Source organism: Salmo salar, chromosome ssa11, assembly GCF_905237065.1.
Source record: "Salmo salar chromosome ssa11, Ssal_v3.1, whole genome shotgun sequence".
Taxonomy (NCBI): Eukaryota; Metazoa; Chordata; class Actinopteri; order Salmoniformes; family Salmonidae; genus Salmo; species Salmo salar.
This window is the reverse complement of record NC_059452.1, coordinates 91,563,555-91,585,279: the sequence shown is the minus strand read 5'-3', so window position 1 is coordinate 91,585,279 and position 21,725 is coordinate 91,563,555. Positions and strand designations below refer to the sequence as shown.

General features: G+C 41.3%; 1 protein-coding gene across 1 annotated transcript in view; it reads left to right on the top strand.

The window, feature by feature from the left end:
* The window catches only part of LOC106563430 (serine/threonine-protein kinase PAK 3), a 73,926-nt gene that overhangs the window by 8,650 nt on the left and 43,551 nt on the right, over window positions 1–21,725 (top strand). Inside the window, 3 exon segments of the mRNA XM_045690065.1 lie at window positions 19,683–19,876; window positions 20,361–20,461; window positions 20,667–20,820. Of these exon segments, the coding sequence (XP_045546021.1) occupies window positions 19,705–19,876; window positions 20,361–20,461; window positions 20,667–20,820 (427 nt within the window). The 5' untranslated portion in view covers window positions 19,683–19,704.

Genomic DNA, 21,725 nt, shown 5'->3' with positions numbered 1-21,725 from the left:
TAAGAGATGAGATCAGAATAAGAGTTGTGTGTACAGTACAGTGAGGGAAAAAAGTATTTCATCCCCTGCTGATTTTGTACGTTTGCCCACTGACAAAGAAATGATCAGTCTATAATTTTAATGGTAGGTTTATTTGAACAGTGAGAGACAGAATAACAACAAAAAAATCCAGAAAAACGCATGTCAAAAATGTTATAAATTGATTTGCATTTTAATGAGGGAAATAAGTATTTGACCCCTCTGCAAAGCATGACTTAGTACTTTGTGGCAAAACCCTTGTGGCAATCACAGAGGTCAGACGTTTCTTGTAATTGGCCACCAGGTTTGCACACATCTCAGGAAGGATTTTGTCCCCCTCCTCTTTGCAGATCTTCTCCAAGTCATTAAGGTTTCAAGGCTGACGTTTGGCAACTCGAACCTTCAGCTCCCTCCACAGATTTTCTATGGGATTAAGGTCTGGAGACTGGCTAGGCCACTACAGGACCTTAATGTGCTTCTTCTTGAGCCACTGCTTTGTTGCCTTGGCCGTGTGTTTTGGGTTATTGTCACGCTGGAATACCCATCCATGACCCATTTTCAATGCCCTGGCTGAGGGAAGGAGGTTCTCACCCAAGATTTGACGGTACATGGCCCCGTCCATCGTCCCTTTTATGCGGTGAAGTTGTCCTGTCCCCTTAGCAGAAAAGCACCCCCAAAGCATAATGTTTCCACCTCCATGTTTGACGGTGGGGATGGTGTTCTTGGGGTCCAGCATTCCTCCTCCTCCAAACACGGCGAGTTGAGTTGATGCCAAAGAGCTCCATTTTGGTCTCATCTGACCACAACACTTTCACCCAGTTGTCCTCTGAATCATTCAGATGTTCATTGGCAAACTTCAGACGGGCATGTATATGTGCTTTCTTGAGCAGGGGGACCTTGCGGGCGCGGCAGGATTTCAGTCCTTCATGGCGTTGTGTGTTACCGATTGTTTTCTTGGTGACTATGGTCCCAGCTGCCTTGAGATCATTGACAAGATCCTCCCATGTAGTTCTGGGCTGATTCCTCACCGTTCTCATGATCATTGCAACTCCATGAGGTGAGATCTTGCATGGAGCCCCAGGCCGAGGGAGATTGACAGTTCTTTTGTGTTTCTTCCATTTGCGAATAATCACACCAACTGTTGTGACCTTCTCACCAAGCTGCTTGGCGATGGTCTTGTAGCCCATTCCAGCCTTGTGTAGGTCTACAATCTTGTCCCTGACATCCTTGGAGAGCTCTTTGGTCTTGGCCATGGTGGAGAGTTTGGAATCTGATTGATTGATTGCTTCTGTGGACAGGTGTCTTTTATACAGGTAACAAGCTGATATTAGGAGCACTCCCTTTAAGAGTGTGCTCCTAATCTCAGCTCGTTACCTGTATAAAAGACACCTTGGAGCCAGAAATCTTTCTGATTGAGAGGGGGTCAAATACTTATTTCCCTCATTATTAAAATGCAAATCAATTTATAACATTTTTGACATGCGTTTTTCTGGATTTTTTGGTTGTTATTCTGTCTCTCACTGTTCAAATAAACCTACCATTAAAATTATAGACTGATCCTTTCTTTGTCAGTGGGCAAACGTACAAAATCAGCAGGGGATCAAATACTTTTTCCCTCACTGTATATTAGCTTGCAGTAGTCTATTCATAAACATACAAAGGCTTGTCACAGCTAGCCTACAGGTTAGTTGTGGTCTGGCTGCTTGTCCAGTCAGTCACTGCTGTTTGTGTTGACTGTGTGTGCTGTACTACCTCAGGACAGGTCAGGATGGGGGTTGGTTGGTGTGTGTAACCCAACGCATGGGGCTTATCTTACATCACCTCAGCCAACTCCTAACAAAAGCTCCAGAAGACCAAACGCCTTGTCTCTGCCTGCAGCTTGTCAGCTGGCCACCAGAAATGTGATATTACATACAAATAGACCTCCATTCGTCCGTCTACTTAGGATAGTAATGCTGCATGGTCTTAGAACACTTTGGGCTTTATTTTAACAAACCTAACACAATGGTCAATCTAAGTGCAGGAGGTAGCGCTATAGGTTCGGTAGTGTGTTAGAAATATTTTTGCTATTGACACTGTCACAGTTATCATCGCTCTTGCTGCCGTTGGCGCTCTAAGGGCTGGGTTTTGATGAATAAACACGTTGTGGATGTGTCGAGGCTTGGCCCCTCACTGGCCAATCAGAACGAGCTCCATGGCGAAAGATGTGGTTACTTCAAGCTGTGTATTTACAGTCTTTTATGTATTGCCTTGGAATCAATTCCAATGTTAGTCTGTTATAATTTGTTAACTGGCTTACAGAAACGAAATAACAAAATGTAGACCTATCTTTGCTAAATATGTTAACCATTTGCAGTCCAAATTGTTCTAAATAATTGCATGGCTTTAATAGTTTTCACACTGTTTATAGGGGCTAGCCTACTGCAAATTGCATTATGGCTGTGCATGAACATGCCAAACATAAGCAAGATTAAATGAATTATTGATAAAGCCTAAAAAGAGAACAAATAATTCGAATCAAATTCTAAACACAACGAAACAGAAACTTGTTTTAAATAGGATATGTCACACTTACAAGCACCATAAGTTCTCCCCGTGGCCATATAATATTAAATCAACACAGACAATGGAGGGTTTACGCACATCCAAACTTTTCACAGTAGCTGGACAAAGATCCAATATAAAGAGAAAGGGAGAATGTCCACTCACCGTTATACTGCTCCCCAATAGGCCTAGAGTTTCGGAGCATAATCAGACCCATCTTACAGATCACATCTCATTCAGACATCTCCAGAAGATGCATTGCAAGCGTGCCACAGACGTTGTCACCATAAAACCAGGAAGGCGAATCATTGTAATAAGTTTGGTTGTAATAATATTTTACAAAATGCAAGCAATCAGCTTTTTTTAAAATGACAACAATAAATGCATGTAAAATGTAATGATATCATGAATAAGGCAAAAAAAAAAACAGCCATTGCTGTTGAACCAGCCTTCGTTATAGTAGGCTTAAGGGAGTGCTTGGGTTTTTAACATATGAAACGGAAAACAAGCAATTTTTACAGGTTATTAGGTTCACCGGTATTCACTAAGGTTCTCATCTATTGTTTCATGATGGGCATGGACACATTACCTACATCATGGAGGAGTTTTTACACACCAAAACGGGACCTGCATGGCTAAAATAATGTGGGCCTTCCTACAATGCACAGATAGAAAAGTCAGCTCCTGTTTTACTCCTCTCAAACTTGATATTTTAATAAAGTTTTGGTGATTAAGAGCCAAACCCTTTATCGACAGTCTTGACTACTTCGCGGTTGCATTGGGCAGACAAAAAAAAGCCTTCATTGAGAAGAGGCTATCCTAGGTTTTTTACTCAAATAACATTTAATTGGAAAAACATTAGTGTTTTATGTTTCTAAATACAAAGTATACAGGCACCAAAAGCACATTAGGCTATTCTTGTTCCATGTTCATATGGTCAGTGTGCATCACGGCTGGATAGGCTGCGTTTCCACTGTCTAAACTCATGCCATAACCAACTGCGTTATGCTAAAACCAGCAATTGGTTGCTCTTAAATATCCCTATCAGTGCTGCCTGAAATTAGCACCATGAATCATGCTTATAAGCACACACCTCAAATATTTCCACCACGCCTATCTGAGCGCAAGCGAGCTGATATAAGACAGGTAATTGCCGAACATGGCGTTAGGGCTGGAAAATGCCAGTGCCGCCTTAACGCCAGCCGAAAAATAGAGCCCTTTGGTGCAGACGACCGCTGTGCAGTGGGCAATGTGCTCTGCCAGAGTGGAGGAGGGAAGTATTGGTGTATGCTTTGGTCCGAGTGTAGTAGTAAAGTGGCCTGGTCTTAAGAAGTGTGCCTACTCCAGTGTTGTAGTGTAGTGTGTGGAGCTGTAGTGTTGCAGTGCTGTCAGAGCCACGTCTCTGTACTGGATTAGCATGGAGGCTTGAGAGCCATCTGGCCATTTTGCCTGAAAGAGGGGGAGGTGGGGTGAGGAGGGGGGAGGAGGGGGAACACTCACACTGATATGTAAATATGTAATATCCTCTGTAGCTCTGTTGGTAGAGCTTGGTGTTTGGAATGCCAGGATAGTGGACCACCCGTACGTAAAATGTATGCACGCATGAATGTAAGGGGCTTTGGACAAAAGCGTCCGCTAAATGGCACATATTATTATTATTACTTTCAAATCCTCAATGTTCACTTTCAGGGTTAGATTTAAAGTTTCAGCAGGGCGGCCTGAAAATAACTCACTGATCATCTGAAACTAACACTGTTATGAGACAGACAGACAGACAGACAGACAGACAGACAGACAGACAGACAGACAGACAGACAGACAGACAGACAGACAGACAGACAGACAGACAGACAGACAGACAGACAGACAGACAGACAGACAGACAGACAGACAGACAGAGCAGACAGACAGAGCAGAGCAGAGCGGTCCCTGAAGCTGTCTGTCTGTGGACGATGCTCAAACTAAACTCTGATGATGATGGTTACTACAGGACGCTTCTAGGAAGCACTCTTCCTCTGGGCCTGTTGTTCAGAAGGAGCATCTGTCTCTTGGCCTATAGTCAGACACCTGAAACCAGATAGAACATATCGAAGAGCCACAGGTCTGGGTTCGAGTATACAAGAATTTTGTCCACATGCCAAATAGCTACGTCTGTTTTATCAATCAACACACACACTATGGGGGTTGGGGTTGCTACGGTGAAACGAGCACCATAGCCAATTGTATAGGCAATCCCACAATACCATGTAGGTTCACAGTGTGCTTAGAACACTCCATCATTTGTAGAATCTTTGAAAACCAAAGAAATCCCACTCCTCAAAGAGGCACCATATGGCCATAGTCGAATACACGCAAGCACATACACATGCGCACGTGCACACACACACACATACACACACTCAATGTATACCTCTGTGTATTTTGGAGCTCAGTAAGTACAAGCCTCCTCCCCAAACAGCTGTGTTTGTGTGATTACCAGTATCACGAGTCTACAGTGTTACTCATGGACAGATAGCACTACTGACCCAGAAGAAATGCCAGGAATGATTATTGTTGTATTATTGTTGAACGGTCATTGGGTGTAGAGACAATACTTATACTAACACTCACACTTGACCTTTTCCCCTCCCTACTAGCACCAGTAGTGGTGCGAGGGTAAAATCACTGAGGAAGCCAAGCCAGTAAAAAAGCCATATTACAACCTATGTTGTGATAATTGCGTTGTTTGCTCGATAACCCATTCGTTCATATGTCACTGTAATATACAATAAGGCAAAAAGACAGTCAAACAGTGGTGAATAAATTCAACTACACATTGGTTTGTGTCATCAAAAAACCAGAGAGCATCATCTGTCCAGTGAAGTCCACAAAGCAAATATTGCATACAAACAGTTATATCATATGCAGTATGGTCAAGCAAGTTAATGTTTTCCACAGTCTACGAAACAACTAGTGATTTAGAACGACGGTGTTACCGCAAGTCAGCACAAAGACAACAGGAGCACTGCCTCTGCTATTCCAGCATGATTTACACTTAAACATTTAAACATCAAATCAACAAGGCTCTATATATGCTTCATTTAATACGCTGGAAAAAAAACTTAAAGATATCAGAAACTATTTAGTCCAATCAATGTTGCTAAATATCATGTGGCTGTCCATGGTACTGATTTCTGTGTGTGTGTGTGTGTGTGTGTGTGTGTGTGTGTGTGTGTGTGTGTGTGTGTGTGTGTGTGTGTGTGTGTGTGTGTGTGTGTGTGTGTGTGTGTGTGTGTGTGTGTGTGCGTGAGTGAGTGCACATGTAAAACAAAAAATGTTGACTCACCCTGCTTGTAAACTAGTTGAAACCCAATACCATCCTCCTCTCTTTCATGTTGGCAAAATGTTCTATGGCTCTGTCATACAGTACACGTTTAGTTTTTGTTGTCATAGGCTACCTAGCTAAAATGCTTGCTAGCCTGACTTCCTTGCATGGGCAACAATGAACCAGCTAAGTTACCTAGCTAGTTAATGTGAGCCTACTAAGCTACATCTAGGCTACATATTGAACTTCGTCTCAGGACAGTGGCACAACATATTCATTTATGGTTGGATCAGAATCTGCATCATAATCATTGGCCTGTACAGAGAATTAAGTCAAAACCACAAGTCCAAATCCCCATCTCCATCCATGGTTTAGGAAAGAACCGATTTAGCAAGCTAGCTACTGCAGGACATCATCAACAACACAAGCAAACCAGAAACAGACATGTTTTTCTGAAAATGACGTTATTCAAAGAAAGTGATTTGATTGGTCTGATGCCAAATCCAAACAGACCTTCCTTGGGGGATGTTTTGCTGCACCAGGACAACCCACAGTTGAGCTCAGCTCAACGCTGATAGGCTAATTCTTTATAATTTTCTTATTAAGGGAGGCCAAACGCTTGCTGGCATCAATCAATCAAATGCCACGGCGGCAACATGATATACTCTTTTGATCCAGACAGCATCAGATACATGGGCTACACATACTGAGACAGAGGGGCGCTGTTTCCCTCAATCCCATAGAAAATCTGTGGGCAGAACTGAAAAAGCGTGTGCAAGCAAGGAGGCCTACAAACCTGACTCAGTTACATTAGCTCTGTCTGGAGGAATGGGTCAAAATTCACCCAACTTATTGTGGGAAGCTTGTGGAAGGCTACCTGAAATGTTTGACCCAAGTTAAACAATTTAAAGGCAATTCTACCAAATACTAATTGAGTGTATGTAAACTTCTGACCCACTGGGAATGCGATGAAGAAATAAAAGCTGAAATAAATCATTCTCTCTACTATTATTCTGACATTTCACATTCTTAAAATAAAGTGGTGATCCTAACTGACCTTTTAAACAGGGAATTTTTACTAGGATTAAATTTCAGGAATTGTGAAAAACTGAGTTTAAATGTATTTGGCTAAGGTATATGTAAACTTATGACTTCAACTGTATGTGATTGTCCCACCTAGCTATCTTAAGATGAATGCAATAACTGTAAGTTTAGCAGACGCTCTCTGGATAAGAGCATCTGCTAAATTACTAAACATTTAAAAAAAAAAATGTATACCTTTTTGGTTAATTTTGCATGAGAGAAGCAAGTGCAAGACTTCTAGATGGTCAGCAGGTTAGGGCTATCGCTATGCCCTTAAGGGAAGAGTTAATTGCACACATACTTACACACTCTCGCACACACACTAGATACTCACACAGACTCGCACACACACTATCTTGCACGTGCACAAACACACACACACAGACAGACGCACACGCCACATCCCACCTGTCACCTGTTCTTAGCTGCTGTTGAACTGTGGCTCATTGTGAACCTAATGGACGTCTAGTGGCTGTAAGCAGAGCAGGCTCAGTATCCCAGCAGCACCTGGAGGAGGAGAGGGTTGGGACTCTGGAAGGAAGGGAGGTGATGCTTGTAGAGACAAAGGCTTATACGGTATATGAGTCAGAGGAAAAGACAAATCAGAATCACATGGAGTCAATTATCTGTTGATTTTCAAGTTTAACTCCAGACAGCAAGAAATAAACTTAATCAAAGAGAATACTTGTTTGTGTAAATTTCCCTCTAATATGACCTGATCTCTGCTGTCACTGCACTGTGTTCCTAATTAACTAACATGATGCATGACTGTCAGTTAAAAAAAGTATATATATACCCTAATCAAAACTTAGATCAGCTATGATATGGCTGCCCTCAGTGGATCAGTGTGGACCTCAGAGTTTTGGAGATCTCTATCTTGTGACTGGTCCCTCTGTTGCCCTTGTCTCTGTCAAAGAGAGCCCTTGTTGTCAGTTCAACCCAGGACGGTTTTCTCTCTGTCGGTTCAAGTGAAGAGGGGGGTCAAATTATATTTTCATTCCTTCCATGACATCTGCAGAACAACTCTCAGAGGCTGCCTGTTTTCCGTGGTGACCTTGAAAGGGAAATCACGCGAGATGTGAGTGTTTGAGCTGTAAAGAGAAGACATCTTCTGTGGTTTGGCATGTGTGTGGTGGTCTGCTCTCTGCTGTGGGCCCTCCTCTGTGCTGGGAGGAGAGAACGTGGGGAGAGAAGGCTGTTGTTTTGACATGGCTGCTTATAATTTATAGGCTTTCAACTAATGTGTGAAGAGAGCCAACAACTACAGGTTAAACTCAAATAAAGCATACTGCCTAATGGCAAATGAACCTGGAAAATATCTTGCAGCTCTCACAAAACCAATACATTCTAAACCAGTTATAATTTTAAAAGATAAAGATACAAAAGTGGTAATTGGAAACAACAACGAGATCAATTACAATTTAAAAATGTTTTACATTTATATTAATCATAAAACAGCAGTGGTATGGATCCTACAGCTTTCTGAGACTCAACAACCCTGAAGCAATTATCAGCAGACAAACAATTATCACTAAAAACAGAGATCACCCCCCCCAAAAAAAAATAAGACACTGTTAAAACATTTGCACAGAGAAAAGCACCAGGAATGGATGGCTTTCCCATACAATTATATTTAACATTTTGGGAGCCCCCCTATTTACACAAATGACAACACACATGACACTCAATTTAGTACTTCCTAGTTCCATGTATCAAATGGTTATCTAAAGAGTGCCCTGCTGATTATAAGTTTAATAAATTGTCACAATAAAATAATAACAAAGTCTTACCAGACTTGATACAAATCAATCAAACAGGGTTTATTAAAAATAGACACTTACAAACAAATACAAGAACATGTTTCAGTTTAATACAATACTAAAAAAAATATATATATAGATTCATCAATAATGGCTGTTGATGCCGAAAGGCGTTAGACCATCTTGAATGGCCTTTTCTTTTCAAAACTTTGGAATCTTTTAACTTTCCAGTTGAAATAATACATTATCTGATGAAATCACTTTAGAAAGGGGAACAAGACAGGGATGTCCCCTCTCCCCCTCCTGTTTGCACTGGTAATTGGACTGCTTGCAGAAGAATAAGACAATACCCAAATGTAACAGGTATTAGTATTGGTAAACATTAATATAAACTAAACTTATTTGCAGATGATCTCCTGATGTTCCTGACCAATATTGAAAACTCAATGACAGCTTTACTAAAAATATTTTCAGAATACTACAAAATCTCAGGATATAAAATTAATGTGGAAAAAATGAAATAATGGCAATATAAAAGAAAAATAATAACTCATGTTTTACAGCAATCCTTTAAATGGACTACAAAAAAATATAAACTACTTAGGATGCTTAATAAGTGACAACAAACAACAAGTATATAAAGATAAAATTATCCCATTACTAAACAATATGAAAGCAGATCTAATTAAATAGAACAATCTTCCCATAAATCTTACAGGTGGAATAACCCTCTTTGGAATGGCATGGCTGCCAAAGTTTTTGTATTTATTTTCGGTAATACCAATTACCACACTGAAGACATTCTTTAAAAAAGTATACTCGGTCATAACAAACGGTATATGGGAAAATATAATTCATAGAATAATAAGGAAAGTCTGAGGGTGGTTTTAACCTTCCAGACTTGGAATTGTATCAATTCACTACCCAAGGCTTTTACTTGCGACAAATAGTTATTTCAAAGGATAAAGCTAAGAACATTAGCAACTTCATAGTTAACAACACTATAACAATATGGAAGAACATTAAACGTATTCTACAAGAACCAATATCCCTCCCTAAAAACTTTTCAGAATTCATCAATTAAGTTGGAACACATGGAAAACTAAAGGCATAAAAAAAATGTTAATGACTTGGTACAAGGAAATAAATGTATTTACATGACATAATTAAAAAGTCATTTTGGACTGATCAATGTAGATAATTTTAAATACATGCAACTTAAAAGTTGCATATCACAACAGTTCGATTTGAAATATTTTTTACATCAGAGCAACCTTGAGGGAATATTATTTGAGTCAGAAAAGGATGTTCATATTTTTTTATTTAACTTGGCAAGTCAGTTAAGCACAAATTCTTATTTTACAACGATGGCAAACCCTCCCCTAACCCGGACGACGCTGGGCTAATTGTGCGCCGTCCTATGGGACTCCCGATCAAAGCCAGTTGTGATACAGCCCGGGATCGAAACCAGGGTCTATAGTGACGCCTCTAGCACTGAGTTGCAATGCATTAGACCACTGCACCACTCGGTAGCCTATGATGATGTATGACAGGGAAGATATACAAAACCTTGCAGAGAGCTTATACAAACGACAAAATTACACCGAGAGTACAAAACATTAAGGACACCTTCCTAAAATTGAGTTGCACCCCCCCCCCACCTTTGCCTTTAGAACAGCCTCGATTCGTCGGGGTGTGGACTCTACAAGGTGTCGAAAGCATTCCACAGGGATGCTGGCCCATGTTGACTCCAATGCTTCCCACAGTTGTGTCAAGTTGGCTGGATGTCCTTTGGGTGGTGGATCATTCTTGATACACACGGGAAACTGTTGAGTGTGAAAAACCCAGCAGCGTTGCAGTTCTTGACACAAACCGGTGCACCTGGCGCGTACTACCATACCCCGTTCAAAGGCCCTTAAATCTTTTGTATTGCCTACTCACCCTCTGAATGGCACACATACACAATCCATGTCTCAATTGTCTCAAAGCTTAAAAATTCTTCTTTAAGCCGTCTCCCCTTCGTCTACACTGATTGAAGTGGATTTAACAAGTGCCATCAATAAGGGATAATAACTTTCACCTGGATTCACCTGATTAGTCTTTGTCATGGAAAGAGCAGATGTCCTTAATGTTTTGTACACTGAGTGTATAAACTATTGGAACCAATACTTAAAAAGAACTGATGTTAGCACAAGATGGAGGGAAAGTTGGAGCGTAACTAACGCAGAATGTATCCTTAACCCAGTATAAACTAATGTATAGAATTTATTATACAAGAGACACAATTCACACATTTTACAGCACAACGTGTCTTAAGTGTAAAACTAAGAATGACTCAATAGTCCGTGCTTTCTGGAAATGCTATAAAGTCTGGAAGTTGTGGGTGGAGCTAGAAAGTTGGCTGTCAGAAGTATTACAATATACTGTAAAGTTACTTTTAATCCATCTGTCTTCCTAACCAAGACATGGCATATGGGGTGTAGTGAGATAATCCATCTGTCTTCCTAACCAAGACATGGCATATGGGGTGTAGTGAGATAATCCATCTGTCTTCCTAACCAAGACATGGCATATGGGGTGTAGTGAGATAATCCATCTGTCTTCCTAACCAAGACATGGCATATGGGGTGTAGTGAGATAACCAATGGGCTGGATGATTCTCTTCTCATCTTCAAAATACATATACTTAAACATAAAAAACAAAACATATATTAACACAATGGAAAAATCAAATAATTTATTATTGAAATATTGAAATACAGTAGCATGGGCGATCGGGATAACAAATGGATACAATTTAAGGCCAAGTGGCAAACAGTAATGCAGGCACTGGGGATGGGGGTGTGAGCATGCGAGTCTGGGCAGATGAGATGTAGTCATTGTTTGTGTGTGTAGGTAAGTTGTTGTTCGTTTGTACATGTAGTAAAAAAAAAATATATATATATATATATATATATATATATTTTAATATATACAGTATATTATTTAAAAAAATACAGCCTCCCGAGTGGCGCAGTGGTCTAAGACACTGCATCGCAGTGCTAGCTGTGCCACTAGAGATTCTGGGTTTGAGTCCAGGCTCTGTCGCAGCCAGCCACGACCGGGAGACCCATGGGGCGGTGCACAATTGGCCCAGCGTCGTCCGGGTTAGGGGAGGGTTTGGCCGGCATGGGCTCCAGATCACAATCCTCCTACAGCTCCTCCTATTTAGCCAGGCAAATTCAGCATTAATGTTTGATCAGCTCCAAAGAGCAGTGAAAATAACTGCTCTTCATGGATATATTAATAGTTTATGGAAGAGGAATGTGAAAACATCCCCAGTAATATCTCTGAGACTAGCTGGGCCATGCAGGCAGTAGTCATTGGTGTGTGTGCTGACTCTGTGGGGTTTTTGACAACGTGTACATTATTATTTCTGTCAAGACGTCATATTCTAATGTGGCAACCGTGATGCTAGGCCAGCCGAGCAAGAAGAACAAGGCCAATTTAAGACATGTTAGGCTCAGCAGCCAATTCCTCACATCCCCATTTCTACTTTTCTGCCTGTTTTCACAGCTTGTGGTCTTAAGTGGGCATCATGGGATCATTTTAGACATAAACAATTGGAAAAAGACAGTTGTTTGTTGCTTGCCCGGGTACATTTTTAAAAATGTAGGATGGGATCAGAGAAACAGGAGATGCTCCTTTTAGGGGCAGTGCATTAACACAGTACAGAGTACACTGCCTGCCTGTCTGCCTGCCTGCCTGTCTGCCTGTCTGCCTGTCTGTCTGTCTGTCTGTCTGTCTGCCTGCCTGTCTGTCTGCCTGCCTGCCTGCCTGTCGGCCTGTCTGCCTGCCTGCCTGTCAGTCTGCAGAGCAACTCTTCCCCTAAATAGGTCAGTGTTTTATACTAGACAGTGAAGGATAAGGAATGTCTTGGCGCCCGTGAAACGTCCATCTTTATTGGACTGACCACTCGGCAGTCCTGGAGCCATTCATTAGTCAGGTGACTAGCAGGGGACCACACCCTTGGAGGAGGGAAAGGAAGGGAACTTCCTGCAATCAACCTGCTGATGACATCATGCATGTACTCCAGAGATATAGTTAACTAACAATGCACATGCTTTTACTTTCTATATACGACACAGAAGTTGGTGGCACTTTCATTGTGGAGGACAGGCTCATGGTAATGGCTGGAGCGGAATCAGTGGAATGGTATCCAATACATCAAACACATGTCTTGCATGTGGTTGATGCCATTCCATGATCTCCGCTCCAGACATCCACTGATATACGTATCCTTTCACTTCTAGTGCATTGATTCTAGCTCCCAGTGCTGACAGTATAGTGAATTGTATGTTCCCTGATGAAATGATAGAGTACTCATGGCATCATAGAGTCTGCTTTATGTTACATAGCCCCATGCCTGAGGTTGTTAACATTAATCATCAAATTCATGAATATGCCCTATGGCCTTCAAAGTGGTGTACCCTTTATGACGTGTTCCTTGTAGAGTACCATGAGTCAGAGGTGCCATTGATGAAGCCCTGTCGTCCTGTCTCTGTGGAGGAATACTGGGATGCATTCAGAAGTGTTGTTTAAATGAGCTGCGTGCTGAAGCCTCTGAACATCCTCTGATTTGTTGATGCAAGCACTGATTATTCATTCCACCTTGTCTGCGAACCAGATAGGGACCTGATTGGTCTGTGTTTTTACTGTACTGGTCATATCTGGCCCGCGTCTGGGTTTTGTATAATTATATATATACATACAGTACCAGTAAAGGTCATATCTGTCCCGCGTCTGGTTTTTGTATAATTATATACATACAGTACCAGTAAAGGTCATATCTGGCCCGCGTCTGGGTTTTGTATAATTATATATATACATACAGTACCAGTAAAACGTTTGGACACACCTACTCATTCCAGGGGTTTTCTTGATTTTTACTATTTTCTACATTGTAGAATAGTAGTGAAGACATCGAAACTATGAAATAACACGTATGGAATCATATTGACATATTGACATATTGATTCTCTAACCTAACATGAGGGCAATTCCACATGAAAATGTATGCCAAACAAAAGCCATTGACTAAAAAGTTGAACAAACCATTCAACTCTATGCATAAGGACTACTTTTAACAAGTTCCACTGAAACATTTACAAAAACAAATTTAGTGAAAGAACTGTGCAGAGGCAAACTTAAGTAACGGAATTACAGTAACAGTTTAATATCTGCTCTGAATTAAGATTCAAAGATGTCTGCAGAAAGAATGGGGTTTCAGCTATGACATGTACTGTGCTACATTTATCCTTATTTTATCTGTTTTAACAAACCTTTTTTATTTATGTACTTATGTATTGTATATATGTTTTTTTAATGTGGTTTTCATATAAGCCCTTTGGCTTCCAACCCCACCTGCACACAGCTTATTTTAGTGATTTGTTTTTATCTGTATTGTTGTTAAACACTTGTTTTCATTGGTGCAAATAAATTCAACTTAAACTTAAGCTTAAACATGTCACCTTGAGTTTGAACAAATGTATTTTGGTTATTGAAGTACAGTAAAGGGAAGTGGATTCACATCCGGTAACGGAATTACAGTAACGGAATTACATCATAGGCTCTGATCTGTATTACATAATTATGAATTTCATTATCCTCATATTTCACACGTTTGGACATCACAGCCCAGCACAGCAGAGCACAGTAGAGTAGAGTGCTGTACAATACAGCACAGCACAGCACAGCAGAGTAAAGTAGGGTAGAGTTCAGAACAGTGCAGTAGAGTTTAGTACATTACAGTAGAGTTCAGTACAGTACAGTAAAGTAGGGTATACTCGACTCTACTCTTCTCTACTATACTCTACTTTACTGTACTGTACTGTATTGTACTGTACTAATGTGCTCTACTTAATGTACTGTACTGTGCTATCCAAACTTGTGAAACATACATTATGATACACTACATGACCAAAAGTATGTGGACACCTGCTCGTCGAACATCTCATTCAAAAATCATGGGCATTAATATGGAGTTGGTCCCCCCCCCCATTGCTGCTGTAACAGCCTCTACTCTTCTGGGAAGGCTTTCCACTAGATGTTAGAACATTGCTGTGGGGACTTGCTTCCATTCAGCCACAAGAGCATTAGTGAGGTCAAGCACTGATGTTGGGCTATTAGGCCTGGCTCACAGTCGGCGTTTCAATTCATCCCAAAGGTGTTCGATGGGGTTGATTGAGGTCAGGGCTCTGTGCAGGCCAGTCAAGTTATTCTACACCGATCTCGACAAACCATTTCTATATGGACCTCGCTTTGTGCACGGGGGCATTGTCATGCTGAAACAGGAAAGGGCCTTCCGCAAAGTGTTTCCACAAAGTTGGAAGCACAGAATTGGCTAGCATGTTATTGTATGTTGTAGCATCAAGATTTCACTTCACTGGAACTAAGGGGCCTAGCCCGAACCATGAAAAACAGCCCCAAACCATTATTCCTCCTCCACCAAACTTTACAGTTGGCACTATGCATTGGGGTAGGTAGCGTTCACCTGGCATCCGCCAAACCCCGAATTGACTGTTGGACTGCCAGATGGTGAAGCGTGATTCATTCTCCAGAGTCCAATGGTGGAGAGCTTTACACCACTCCAGCTGACACTGGCATTGCTCATGGTGATCTTAGGCTTGTGTGTGGATCCTCGACCATGGAAACCCATTTGATGAAGCTCCCGACTAACAGTTATTTTGCTGATGTTGCTTCCAGAGGCAGTTTGGAACTCGGTACTGAGTGTTGCAACCGAGGACAGACGATGTTTACACGCTATGCGTAAACAAATTTGACGAACTGACTTGTTGGAAAGGTGGCATCCAATGACGGTGCCACGTTGAAAGTCACAGCTCTTCAGTAAGGTCATTCCACTGCCAGTTTGTCTATGGAGATTGCATGGCTGTGTGCTCAATTTTATACAACTGTCAGCAACGGGTGTGGTTGAAATAGCCAAATCCACTTATTTGAAGGGGTGTCCACATACTTTTGTATATACAGTGTAGGTTCAGATTTGGTATTTTTGACTGTAATAAAACCCTTTTCTGGGGGAAAATATATTCTGATTGGCCGAGCCTGGCTCACCAATGGGTTGGCCTTGCTCCCAAGTGGGTGGGCCTATGCCCTCCTGGGCCCACCCATGGCTGCACCCCTGCCCAGTCGTGAAAAAAACTGAAATATGACATTTACATAGACCCTTTACTCAGCACTTTTGGCAGCGATTACAGCCTCGAGTTTTCTTGGGTATGATGCTACAAGCTTGGCACACCTGTATTTGGCAAAACGAAATCAGGTTTTTAGAAATGTTTGCAAATGTAAAACAATGAAAATATTAATACCTTATTTACATAAGTATTCAGACCCTTTGCTATGAGACTTAGGTGCATCCTTTAATCAGTACTTTGTTGAAGCACTTTCGGCAGTGATTACAGCCTCGAGTCTTCTTGGGTGTGATGCTACAAGCTTGGCACACCTGTATTTGGCAAAGCGAAAACAGGTTTTTAGAAATATTTGCAAAAAATATAAAAAATACCCTTTGCTATTAGACTCAGGTGCATCCTGTTTCCATTGGCCATCCTTGAGATGTTTCTACAACTTGATTGGAGTCCATCTGGGGTAAATTCAATTGATTGGACATGATTTGGAAAGGCACACACCTGTCTATATAAGGTCTCAAGCCATGAGGTCGAAAGAATTGTCCGTAGATCTCTGGAGATACCTGAAAATAGCTGTGCAGTGACGCTCCCCATCCAACCCGACAGAGTTTGAGAGGATCTGCAGATAAGAATGGGAGAAAGTCCCTGAATACAGGTGTGCCAAGCTTGTAGCGTCATACCCAAGAAGACTCGAGGACGTATTCACTGCCACAAAGTACAGAGTAAAGGGTCTGAATACTTATGTAAATGTGAAATGTTCAGATTTTTTTATACATTTGAAAAAATGACTAAGAACCTGTCTTGCTTTGTCATTATGAGGTATTGTGTGTAGGTTGATGAGAATTGTTTTTATTTAATCCATTTAAGAAGACGGCTCTACCCTAACAAAATATGGAAAAAGTCAAGGGGTCTGAATACTTTCTGAATGCACTGTATATATATACAGTACCAATAAAATGCAAATTAATTACTTAAAAATCATACAATGTGATTTTCTGGATTTTTGTTTTAGATTCCGTCTCTCACAGTTGAAGTGTACCTATGATAAAAATTACAGACCTCTACATGCTTTGTAAGTAGGAAACACTGCCGATTTTGCAGGTTATCAAATACTTGTTCTCCCCACTGTATATACACACACTAACACACACACACGTTTGTTTACTATCGTTGTGGGGACCAAACAATTGATTCCCATTCAAAATCCTATTTTCCTTAACCAAACCCTGACACTAATTCTAACTCTAGCCCTCACCGAATTCATATTGTTTTACTGTCCTTGTGAGGACCTCTGGTCCCCACAACTATAGTAAAACCAAAAACACACACAGATATTTGATGTCTCAAAGGCTCCTTCTACCACTATATATGAGAGATTGCCTGTGGTCCGGGAGTAAATCCTGTGCTGCCTGCTGGTCTTTGTCCACTAATGTAGTTCTCCAGTCTGAGGCTGTGCGCCGGGCCCTGATTCAGAGACTGTTGGACTCTACATCACATGATGGGCCTCAGGGCGAGGCTATGAAAAGATCCTAAGATGGAGGATGGAGGGATTGAGGATGAAAGAGGGGATGAGAGATATGAACATGTAGCCCAGCTCTCTCTCTCTCTTTATCCCTGTTGTGACTTCACAGTCGAACAAAGCATTTGGACATCAATAGCACAATTCCAGCACCAAATGGATCATTAGCTCGCATCCTAACAGCCTGAGAAAAATGTGCTGTCATATTGAAGGTTGCTTTTCATTGACCTTTACTAGTTTACATTGAAGAGGGAATTACAGTAATATGTTGCTGTTTTCTCCTTATCTTAGTCTGTAGTGCACAGGGTTGAGCCTAACCTTCACTTAACCACATTTATCCTCTCTGAGCCTTTCAGATGACTTTCCCATCTTCATCTGAGTGCCCTCTCCACATTACCTAAATAGGCCAATGTTCCTGATGAAGTTGGAATCCCTAACTCGGGGGCTGCTTTACTGCAAGCTGCAGGTCTGGCTCACTGTTCTGTATGCTGCTTCTATTCCTACAGGGCCCACTGTTTCCTATGCAGAGCATGCTCCTGTCAATCTCATATTACCCTGGTCCTGGTGCTCCAGGAGAGGGCTCCCTAAAGCCTGCAGCTGGAATAATAATGGAACAGAGCAGCAGAGAAAAACAAGAACCTCTGCTTCATATTATATTACTGCCCTAACCTGTTAGCTACTTACTGGGCACTGCCCTAACCTGGTCCCTGCCCTAACCTGGTCCCTACCCTAACTGGTCCCTACCTACCCTTACTGGGCACTACCCTAACTGGTCCCTACCTACCCTTACTGAGCACTACCCTAACTGCAGCCGAGGAGACATGCCTTGAACACACATTCTAAATCGCAGGCCCAAATGCCTCACATATTGACATTTTGGACAGAGATGCTTGAGAGAATGTTGTGTGAAATGTAACATACACCATAGTGTTATGGAACACAATGTAACAGACACCGGAATTGTGAGCTATGTTCCTGAAACATGTAGTGTCATAAACATTGATTGATTTGAATGTCAGTGTTTCTATATCTGGGAGTGTCTGTCTGAACTGAGGCTGGGCTGAATCTCGGATTATTATGTTACACAGGCAGAATACTGTAAATAGGCTACAAAATACAGTTCAAACTGCAGTAGTTCATGATGTTACATGAGAATATGTGTCAATCAGGGATGCAAGGGTTTGACTATGCTGAGGACTAGATATTCTGTTTACAGATGATGCCGGATGAAGTCAGATGTGTACTGGTGGATTTATCTCCTATATGAATGTAAGTCGATGGGCTGCAATCTATATACTGTACACTTTCTTGTCAGTTTCTCTCCATCAGTTTGGCAGACAATTGGAACAGCATCTCAGCAAAGATGTTTAATCTACTTAGTGCAGAGCTTCTGTTGAATGTAGTAATTTAGATTTAAACATGGTTTTATAGCTAGATGTTTTCCAGTCTGTGAGTCTTGTGATTGGATTGTTTTTTCTTTGGCACACGGCAGATCTAAAACATTACACAGAGTAGTTTCTGAACACAGAGGCCTTCCTTCAAGAAAAAGATTAGGAACCAGAGAGTGAAACTATGACAGGAAATTGTAGGTTTATGTAGAGACAGATTATGGGATATTGTGCCCCCCTGGAGCACAGAGAGAGCCCTTCTTGTGACCCATGGGGATTTAAACACGCTGGCTAGAGGCTGCTCATGCCTCTACTGACAGCAAACATTACACAGTGAGGGGGAGAGAGACAGCCGTTCAAAGGCTTTATCTTGTGGCGTTATGTTGAACTCCTGATGAAGTCTAAGGCAATTCATATGAGTTACAGTATTTGTACTCACGTTCAAAACCATTACCAACGTTCCTCACATTTCTTGATTCAGTTATTGAGATTGAAAATATGTCTCTAAATGGGGGCTGGATGTTGATGGATGTTGGATGTTGATGGATGTTGGATGTTGATGGATGTTGATGGATGTTGGATGTTGATGGATGCTGATGGATGTTGGATGTTGATGGATGCTGATGGATGTTGGATGTTGATGGATGTTGATGGATGTTGGATGTTGATGGATGCTGATGGATGTTGGATGTTGATGGATGTTGGATGTTGATGGATGTTGATGGATGTTGATGTGTTGTAAGCCTGCAGTGTGCAGAGGGAGTTGTGGACCTGTAGGCAAGGCTCTCTTCTCCTTTTCCAGTTTGATCCTAAGAATCTCTTAATTTATTTTCTATTATAGCACCATGCTAAACTTCCCTCTCTCTTGTTTTTCTTTCTTCCTAGGAGATTGTGAGTGTCACTAAAGATGTCCGATAGAGTCGATATTGAAGAGAAACCGCCAGCCCCTCCCTTGAGAATGAACAGTAGTTCCCGAGACTCTACATCAGTGAATCACGGCTCCAAACCTCTCCCAATGGCCCCTGAAGAGAAGAACAAGAAGGTCCGCCTTCGCTCCATCTTCCCTGGAGGAGACAAGAGTGAGCAGACAGCTGTATATCACACTTTAATGTAGAACTAGAGTCCTGCATGAGCTTGTCCTGACCTCATGACCTAAACAGGAAAAACAAGGCCTGGAGTTGTTTTGGGTTTCCAGGAAAACTGTGTGCCCTAGATGTCGCCACTGGCTCACGAGGTCCATTGACAACAAGGAACCCGTTGATCAGTGATAGAGTAACATCACAACTTTATGAGGGTTAGGAGCCCTGTCTAAGTTATGCAATTTGAGAAAGGGGTATTGTATTTATTTTTAGCTCCACCCTCGGCAAAGAGTGAAACAATCGGAGTTATATCAAAGTTGCTGGAGACATATAATCCGTGTAAAGACAGTTCTTGTTCTAAAAATATTTTTAATCTCTGCTCAGGAATAATACGACACTGATTTGAAAATGTATCTCTTTAAAATGTCGGTGTACTATGTATCAGAACTAGATCTGAATGTTCTTTTTGTTTTCTCCCGTGCAGCGAACAAGAAGAAGGAGAAGGAGCGTCCTGAGATCTCCCTGCCCTCAGACTTTGAGCACACCATCCATGTTGGCTTTGACGCTGTTACAGGGGAGTTCACTGTACGTACATCTTTGACAGATCAACGTTCCAGTAAATATATTTCAACAGACAAGGAAGGTGTACAGTGAAGGTTTTGAGTATACCCTTAAATGGTCCATATTATCACTGCGTGTTAAAAATAACCAAGACATGAAAACTTGTGCCGTGGTAGCTATGAAGTCACAGAGTGGATCTGACCTATGACCTGTGACCTCTCTCCTCCAGGGCATCCCAGAGCAGTGGGCGCGGCTCCTTCAGACCTCCAACATAACCAAGCTGGAGCAGAAGAAGAACCCTCAGGCCGTGCTGGACGTGCTCAAGTTCTACGACTCCAAAGAGACGGTCAACAACCAGAAATACATGAGCTTCACCTCCGGAGGTAAGAACACACAAACACACAACGCCCAGATGCTGCTGTCTGTGTTTCAGATCATCTCTCTGCCTTACATTTCTGAATAATTGAGTTAGCGAAAATATGCTGCTGTGGTGAGCAAAAGCGTTGAATATTTATTGAAGAGTTTACAGTACATGCGGTCATATCCACTCTGTGACCTCATAGCTACCACGACACACTTTTTCATGTCTTGGTTATATTTAACTGTCAGTGTGTTGTCAAATTAGTTATATTTAACTGTCAGTGTGTTGTCATCTTGGTTATATTTAACTGTCAGTGTGTTGTCGTCTTGGTTATATTTAACTGTCAGTGTGTTATCGTCTTGGTTATATTTAACTGTCAGTGTGTTGTCATCTTGGTTATATTTAACTGTCAGTGTGTTGTCATCTTGGTTATATTTAACTGTCAGTGTGTTGTCGTCTTGGTTATATTTAACTGTCAGTGTGTTGTCATCTTGGTTATATTTAACTGTCAGTGTGTTGTCATCTTGGTTATATTTAACTGTCAGTGTGTTGTCGTCTTGGTTATATTTAATTGTCAGTGTGTTGTCATCTTGTTTATGTTTAACTGTCAGTGTGTTGTCAAATTAGTTATATTTAACTGTCAGTGTGTTGTCATCTTGGTTATATTTAACTGTCAGTGTGTTGTCGTCTTGGTTATATTTAACTGTCAGTGTGTTGTCATCTTGTTTATGTTTAACTGTCAGTGTGTTGTCGTCTTGGTTATATTTAACTGTCAGTGTGTTGTCATCTTGGTTATATTTAACTGTCAGTGTGTTGTCATCTTGGTTATATTTAACTGTCAGTGTGTTGTCATCTTGGTTATATTTAACTGTCAGTGTGTTGTCATCTTGGTTATATTTAACTGTGTCATCTTGTTTATGTTTAACT